Source organism: Magnolia sinica, chromosome 2, assembly GCF_029962835.1.
Source record: "Magnolia sinica isolate HGM2019 chromosome 2, MsV1, whole genome shotgun sequence".
In the NCBI taxonomy this organism is placed as follows: Eukaryota; Viridiplantae; Streptophyta; class Magnoliopsida; order Magnoliales; family Magnoliaceae; genus Magnolia; species Magnolia sinica.
The window spans coordinates 138,617,721-138,626,999 of record NC_080574.1 but is presented as its reverse complement, the minus strand read 5'-3'; the positions used below and the strand labels follow the sequence as shown (position 1 = coordinate 138,626,999).

At 36.0% G+C, this 9,279-nt stretch overlaps 1 protein-coding gene across 1 annotated transcript; it reads right to left on the bottom strand.

Moving 5' to 3' along the window:
• Positions 1–7,128: 7,128 nt before the first annotated feature.
• LOC131237912 (bZIP transcription factor 44-like) lies at positions 7,129–8,790 on the bottom strand. The gene has a single exon (XM_058235968.1). It carries the CDS (start codon positions 7,799–7,801, stop codon positions 7,334–7,336), a length of 468 nt encoding a protein of 155 aa, XP_058091951.1. The 5' UTR covers positions 7,802–8,790; the 3' UTR covers positions 7,129–7,333.
• Between the last annotated feature and the right edge of the window lie 489 nt (positions 8,791–9,279).

Here is a 9,279-nt window from a genome sequence, read left to right as displayed (position 1 = left end):
TTTTGGAGCATTCATGACTAGAAACACCTCATGGGTTGGCGGTTAGGTTCCTTTCAAATCCAACTTTATGGTTTGATTATTGCCACTCTACTACCACTAGTATTGCAATTCAATAGTGGTGCATCCAAACGCATTCCAAGATATCAGCTAGAGAACTAATCAGCTGCAACTAGATAAACTCGCAAGAGTTTCAACACAAGGTCATGGGTTCAAGTACCCATTGTCGTGAAATTTTACTGTGGTGTGAGTACTGGCTGTGTATTAAAATAAATAAATAAATAAATAATAAAATAAAATCCAACTGGCAAAGTACCATAACTGGTTGTCCAACCAAGCTAATCTCCAAAATATTTATTTGTTGAATTTGGACCAATTATTTTTTTTCGGTTAACCATTAAACATCCAACAGTTAGCTAATTAGAGAATCAAATCAACATGTGTTTTTAAAACTAAGATCCATCTAAATCAAAATCCAAAATTTGTACGGTTTAATTTCATTTTATCGTCTTTCACGAGTATAATTACTCAGTGAGCATTATCAATCTTAATATGTTAAAGCATCAAGAGAAAGTGTTTGGACGAATAGCTGATTAGTTGTAGTTTTCTTAATTATTTAAAAGCCAGCCCTTTTTTTCTCCGTTAAAGACTCTTTCCATTTCTTTTAAATAAGGTAGAGTTTTACCGCATCGAAAAACTACTTGCATGAGTAAAATTGTTTATAGCTACTCAATTTATATATATAGTAGAAATACAAGCACAGAAATTCTAAGTAACAAAAAAAATAGAGATACAAAGCAAGCAATTTCTAAGTAATTTGTTTGATTTTACAACAATTTCAAAGTTTCTCTGCTTTGACCATGCCAACAATTGATGAGAAAAAGTCCTTTCCATTTCAAGGAGTTGGGATGTAGTTATTGAGACGAATCGAAATCCTCATCCTACCTACGGGAAAATCCTTCTTACTGCATTCTGATTGGTTCACATCATTACTAACATTATCAACACTACTACATCAAATGCGGCGTATGATAATATTGTCCAATTAGATGGCCACAAGCAAGATTTGCCAATCTTCATCTCGGCATAGGTAGGGGCTTTGAGGAGCACCCATGATGTATGAGTTTTATCCATATCATCCTTCCATTTGTCTATATCTTTTTTGGGCATAAGCCCAAAATTGAGGCATATCACCGTTTTGATGCTTATTTACCATCCAACTTGTTCATAAGGTTGTGTATACTTGGATAAAGGGAAAACATAAATTTCAACTTGATCTAAAACTTATATAGTCCTTGAGAATCTTTTAATGGTAGGAATTTAATCCTCACTATGTGGTCCACTTAAGCCTAGGATATTATTCATTTTTTGAGCTTATACCCTAAAATAATATGAAAAAAAATGAATGGACGGTGTGGTTGGTCCCCATACATCACGGTTGCCCCTCAAAGTATCCGTTCGGATCTCAGGAGAGGCAGGGTAATACCCAATTTGCTTCCTAACTAGTATCGTTCTGTCTATTCCACAAATACTTTTAGTTTTTTAGGACATCAATTCCAGGAAAATGGTAGGGCCTTCCATGACAGATTTTCTTGACCTGGACTCATTATATACAATAATGAAAATAGAATCATTTAGCTTTTTTTTTTTTTTTTTTTTTTTTTTTTTGAGAAATAAAATAGAATCATTTAGTTATGACATATTTTTACTAAAAAGATGATTTAATTATTTTTTTAAATTAACAAGGACATCAATTATCATGAATGAATCTTAAAAATTCCATATAAAATAAAATTTTAAATTTTTTTTTTTCACTACAGAACCACCGTATGACAAATGCACCAGGCATTTTCACCGCGGGAGGCTATTGGGATTTACTAGGGATTCTTATAACTCTGATTGCTGGCAATTTGTGTCCATGCATTGAAGTCACAAAAACATTGAGAGTACACATGGTTGTTGTCATGTTACTGTCAACATTTGGCCCTTTGCACTGCAAACACATGGTGCATTAATAGCCATTCATTACCCTACTGCAGATAATGCAGATGGCATGTCCTAAAATTCACACTTATCAGATTATCTTAATATATGATTGATGCACTCAAAAAAAAAGATGTACAAAATCCATCAATCGAAGCAGTGGCATCATCGTAACCAGTGTAATATTGATTTTTTAGAACAAAGTAACATTATACATAGGGCCAGGATCATCAAATCGGTGTAATTCTTTTGCATGATGGCTTGTTTGCAATGGTACTATTGAATGAATAGCTGAGTAGATGATTAGGCATCCAACATGTCAATTAAAAGCTTGGGAGGCATCTATGAATATTAGCAAAATCCTTATTAAATAGTTAAAATTTTAACTATTATTAATTTCTAATAATATTTTTAAAGATTTTTTAGCATGATTTTTTCAATAACATCACAAGAAAACATATTTTAAAAATAGAAACTTTTAGCTGAGAAATTGTCAAAAAAAAAAAAAAGAAGAAAAAAAAAGATTTGTCACTATGATCTTGAGGACTTTTTTTTGTTGTTGTCTTTTTCTCTCCCATTAACAAAAACTTATCCCCCAGATTTATGCAATCCTGAAGTCGTTGGAATTTCGGGCTGGCCTTTTGTCACTATATACCATCACAAGAAAACATATTTTGAAAATAAAAACTCTTCGCTGAGAAATTGTCAAAAAAAAAAAAAAAACAAAAGATTTGTCATTATGATCTTGAGGATTTTTTATTTTTATTTTTTGGTCTTTTTCTCTCCCATTAACAAAAACGTATGGCCCAGTTCTATGCAATCCCAAGTCGTTGGAATTTTGGGCTGGCCTTTTGTCACTATGTTTCCTAATTTCAAACATTTATTTGAAAAATCATTCACCACCAACATCCAAAAAATCATTTATTAAACAGACACAAATTCGGTCGAGTATTGAAGAGTACGATGGCCCATAGACATGCAGTCATTAATTTTATACCTTGCCTCTCAACCTAAAATCAAATTGACGCAACATCACGTACACACATCTAAGTTGTACATGTGCATACATGTAACTCAATCAAAACCGTCCAAATCTATGGACTGATTGTAGATAGGTCACAACACAAAATATAAGATTTCTCGGAGTATTCTTAAAAAATCTGATTAGTGAACACATTTTTGCTGAATTGGGACCGTGGAATAATCTCCACTTTATCCGTCCAATAAATCCAGGATACTGCTTGAGTGTAAATATTAATTTTGTGACCCACCTAAAGCAGGGCCCATGATTTGGCCTTACATATGTGCCACATGTACAATTTACTAGCGCATGTGTATGAGCAGTCATGTTCTTCAGTTGCACTGAAATGTAAGATCGCCACACCAAAAGCTACAAAAGACCAACAACCATACGTACATCATAAGATCATTTCCATGAGAGCATTCATCCCTGGCCAACCATATTAATCCTGAGAAGACAAGGAAGAGAAGAACTTTAATACTCTGGCAGAGAATGATGGATGATACACAACCATTTAGAAATTGGATATGTGGAACAAAGGAAATCAGAATTAAACTGTCTAATAATGAATCATAGGTTTAGATGTATCATGACCCAAAATTATAGCTTATTGGATTATTTAACTACAGCATTGTTGGACATTTATTATTGTACGGTTAAAACGGAAGATATCCAACGGTCCCATTTCAACAAATAAGTTTCCACCAATCAAAGGTTAAGATTGCTCAATTAGTCTGGTTTTAAGATTGTAACTTAGCAGTAGTGGGCTCCACAATCCAGTTAGGCGTTGTTTGGCATCTTGTATTTAGGTGTGTTCTAGTATAATTGGTGTAGATATATCTTTTTGGTGTTTTTCTTGTTTTATAATTAGACGTAACTGAAATGGGTGGTAAATAAAATATTACTTAGGGAATGTTTTGAAATCACTTTATTTTACTGCCTTTTTTAATGGAGTAAATTGCATATTTTTTTTACCGCCTTTTTTTAAGTAAAAGAGTTTTAGGAGTAATGAATCGTTCCAAGTCACTCATCTACATGTACTAAGGTGGTAGACTCTCAGGAGTTTCAACACTGGGTCAAGGGTTTGAGTACCCATAGGCGGTGAAATTCCACTACGGCGTGAGCGTGTGTGCATGTGTTAAAATTATTTTTTAAAAAATAGCCACTCATTTACATGCTTATTTATGTTGCTCACCCAACATGTGTAATTTCTTTTTCTTTTTTATTTTTATTTTTGTGCAGGTATTTATTTCAATAGATTTATTACAATTATTCTATTAAATATCACATGTATTCACTAATTTTAAGATATTAAAGTTAATTTAATTAATCAAACTTCAGTTATATAAATATACTTAAGAATTTCATTTGGATCTTTTGTCTTGCTACAGTGGTAGACTCCCAAAAGTTGGAACACTTGGTCTACGTGTGTTAAAAAAAAAATAATAAATGAAGGGCTGTGAGACACAGGTGTTGAAATTATGGGTACTCGAACCCTCAACCAAGGCACAGCCTTCAAATACATGGTTAAAAGTCTTAACAGACTACCATTTTGATTGGTCCGGCACTACTGAACCGGTCTCCTTTATGAAATTAAAGGGCTGGTCTACTCCTACCTTTTCGGAAAATGGCGGAGACTATTATGCCATACACGTGATAGTTCGGCACCAAAATCCAAAACGTCCAAACCTAATGACTGAAAATGTGCAGTCGAGATGATAGCAACCAGGATTTTGTTCTTGAAAATTTGACCACTGATTATTTTAGCTGTAACCTTTCATTTAATAGTCATCTATTGATAATTAGGATTCCTCTGATTTTAGAGATATTTCTCATGGGGCCTGCAATTTCGACGGTCCATTGCTGTATGAGCGCCGAATGTGCCCAATGTGAGGAGCATCAGGAACCATCATTTTCAAAAGATGGTGAACTATCCTGGGAGTCCTCAGACGCGGGGATGAACGTGATGAGTTTGATCACCGTCTTCTTCAAGGATAACTACTCCGAATCGACGGAGCTTCTCTGGACTTCTCATAGAGACTTCACAAATCCACCAGAAAAGAAAGCAAGAAAATAAAAATAAATTTGAAATTTGATTAATAAATGAAATAAACGAGTTCACAACCCTTTAAATAGGGATACCAAGCAATGGGAGAGTAATCAAAAGCAAACTACAACAAAAACTCCTAGAATTTGCAACTTGCTATATATGGTAAACTTATAATTTATAGACAGTTGTGATGTCTATTAGTGCGCAAGGTTTTCAGTAAAAAATAGTATCCTATTTAGGATCACTAAACTGTTCTCCTAATTATTCTAAGCTCTTTTCACATTGGAAGCAACTCCTAAAACCTAATGGATGAAAAGTTATAATCAAAGTAAAATTACTATTTATAGTAAAAACAAAATTAAAATAGGGAAACGACTGTTGACCCAGAGGTATTTCACAAATCTGGCTTACACAACTCAGCGTAGCGGGGTTGATTGGCTAAAGTAGCTCGTTCTACTCCAAAATCATATATTTTACATCGATAACTCATTCTGGAGTGTGAGATATGCCCGATCTAAGGTCCGACAGTCCAGATCACTTCTATCATTGACTGAGCCTTTTCTGATCCATCTTGGCCATAAAATTGTCCGCAAACTGCTCTATGTCATCCTGTCTCACCTCATGAAAACTCTAAGAGCTTATTTCACATTATATGTATGTTGGAATTGGTGCCTTTAGTATGTGTTGAAATAGAAACACGAGAGTTTGATCCATCAAGCATAGCCTTGATTAATCAAGAAAATCCTAAATTACCCAATTAACTTTTTAGACAGTTTTGAATATGTTCAACTAATCAAAGATCAGGGCTCGATCGATTAAGATTAGTCAAAAAATACATATTTGATTTATGGACATTTTTTAAGAAGTTCGATTGATCAAACATTGCGGGGTCGATCAATCGATGAATGCTTGATTGATCGAAGGTTCAACCGACGGTTTGCGTTACTTTTGTGTAAGTGCATGATTTATTTCTAATTTTGTACGTAATCTCATATATATGTGTGTGTAATGCAAGATTAGGGTTAATTAATGAACATGAGAAAGTCTAAATGAGTTTTCTAAGATTTTGTAAAGAATTTTATCTCAGGAGACAAAGGGTTTCAAGATTTGTAAGTCAGTTATGTCTTTTAATTCTTCGTTTATTGTTCCGTCACTTGGTGCGGTGGTTTCTTTTTCACCAAAGTCTTTTCACATAAATCATTGTATTTCTATGTGATTGCTTGTTCTTTTCATTTCTTTGTTATGTGTTTGAATTATTCAAAGGTTACTACCTCCCCTACGTGTAGCGACTGCAAATCCTTGTATTTCTCAGTAATTGCTTCTTCTTCTTTTTTTCCTCCATTATATATTTGAATCATTGGAAGGTTGCTTCCGCGCCTAACTTGTGGCAACGGCACACAACAATATAAATAAAGTCTAAGCTCACATGGTCCTTTATTTATCATGTAAATGTAGTTCAAACTCACACGACCCGTTATTAAGCTTGGATGAAATAAAATCACATTATTTTGCTACTCAGGTAGACTTGGGTGAAAACCAATGGAAATTTCCTCCCACTTCATCATGGCCCTAATCATTATTTTTTATCAAACTGACTTTTGGGTCCTCATGATGTGAGATAAGTTTCAAAGGTTTCCCACTGATTCTCATAACCAGTTCCTTCCAAACAATTTTCTCATACTTGGACATTTTAAAATACTCTACTCCATTCAATCAAACAAGAAAGATCGTACCATAATGCCTCATCACGTGGCCCACCATAATAAAATAATAAACGGAGACGATTTGCAGCACTTAAGTTATTATTATACTATATAAATAGAACGACCAACTACACCTAAAACCACGTGAATGCATTTGTTTTCAGAACCCCATATGCCACTCCCAATTGCATTGTCCTTGACCCCAAAAAAAAAAAAAAAAAAAAAAAAAGGACCACCAAAACGTAATATACACCTGCACAAACACCACTAACGCAAATAATAAATGGTGGGCCATTCAATCAAACAGAAAACCTTAGTAGCATAACACCATTCATCATGTAGCCCAACATATAAAAAATAATAAATGGTGGAGATTTGCAGCAACTAAGTTATTATTATATTATATAAATAGAAACACCAGTTACACCCAAACCTCATGAATGCATTGTATGCAATATACCACCCCCAGTGGGCATATCCTTCTCCATGCAGGAATGAAAAAAAAAAAACAAAAAAAACCAGGACTACCAAAGTAAAGTAAACATGCACAAACACCACTACCAACACCAACTATGTCTACTAGTACTGAAACGCGTCTGGTGAAGCCATGATAGGCTGATTAAAAAACAGCATATCCCAAGGCTTCACGAAGCTGTCAACGTAGTCCTGAGGACCACCAAACGCAAAACCAGCACTGGGGTGGGCCCCATGCACGTATTGCAGGATTTCATTGAGGGACTGAAGCCTGTTGTCGAGCTCCACCACCTGAGTCCTCAGTACTGAATTCTCACTCTCCACATTCAAGTAATGCTGTGTGGTGATGTTCAAGCTTGTAAGGATCTGATTGTTCTTCTTCCTCAGCTCATCCACCTGGGTCATCAGATCATCCAGGTGCTTCTGCTTTCTCATCCGGGACCGTTTTGCTGATTCACGGTTGGATTGCATCCTCTTCCGCTTCCTCTGGTCCAGATGCTGCTGCAGATCCTCCTCTGATCCTGAATTCTGCAACATGGTGGACCCTGATGATGTCCCACTTGGAGAAGCCATGGTTTGAATTATGTACTACTTGTATTTACAAAAAACTAGACTCTGGGGTGGCTTGAAATTGAAGAAACAGCACCTAATTATCAGATTTTCCTAGGCTAATTGATGGAAACTGGATTATGGGTGTTGATTGTTGTAGGATTATTGGATAGAGAATGCAAAAAACAGGACTCTAATATCAGATTCTTCTCAGAAAGGGTTTCTCATGAAAACACATAAAACCAGTAAAGGAATACAACAGAGAAGGATTGAACGAGATGGGTCCTTCGGCGGAGTGTCGATTTGATCATAAACCCGGAGCGAAGGATTTCGCAGAGAATTGGAGACATCAATCAGGAAACATCAAGACCGTGAGGTTATGCATGTGAAAATCAAAGAGATAGATGGCGTGGATTGAAATGTAACAGGCCCCCCAAAAAAATCCCTTTTTTTGAGAAGTTGGAAGATTTTTGGAGCTGGATTTTGAAGATCGCTGAACAATTCAAAAACCCACAGAGATCTGCGAGAATCTTGGGTTTTGATGGAGAATGTCAGGATTTTCAGCCTCAGAATCCTGAAAAAAGCGGGTTTGATGGAGAGATTGAAGAAGATTTCGAAAGCCCACCAAGAATACAGATTTCCGTACTTGTTCTCCACAGAATGATAAAATTTTTGCAGGAAAAGGGAAGAAATCAACAGATTCAGTTTATGGGCTTTCAGTATTGAATCTGAAAACCCGGAGTTTCAGCTTCAGCAGCAGAATTTCCGAGGAAAACAGAGCAGAACAAGACCTTGAAACCAGAAGAGAAATGATGTCTCTGCAACAGTAAAAAAAACAGCAAAAACACCAGATCCAGCAAATGGGTTCGCTGTAATCTATTTAAAAAGCCAAAATCCCAGCCCAGAAACCTCAAAATCCCCACAAAAGAACACCACCCAGATTAAAAAAAAAAAAAAAAAAAGCCTGGAGAACACAGGCGGCAACTCCCAAAATACAGAGTTACAGAGAGAGAGAGAGAGAGAGAGATCGATCTATAGAGGGTAGAGAAGATGGAAGGAGAAGAGGAAGTTCTAATGCCGGCATGGGCTGGGATTTATAGCAAAAAAAAAAAAGGCCCAGCAAGAGAGACAGAGACAGCGAGAGAGAGAGAGAGAGAGAGAGAAAGAGAGAGAGAGTCGAAAAGGAAGAAAGCAGAAAAAGCAGAGAGCTTTGGAATCTGCTCTGAAAGTTGTTGGGAGAGAGGTGTGATGGCCCATGTGAGGATGAAATCAGCTCTCCACAACCGTCCAACTCCAGCTGGTAAGCAGCTAAAGCAATTAACATCACACACAAAAGAATCTTTCCCAGATTTTACCACCTGTACTGAATTTCAGTTAAATTTCAGGTATGAAGATCTGCCACGTGTACCCGAACAGAACTCGGGATCGAAAAAATCCAGGTGGGCCACTTATCAGGGACCACCATTTTAAATCACACTTTCAATAAAGGGTAGGGATAGTCT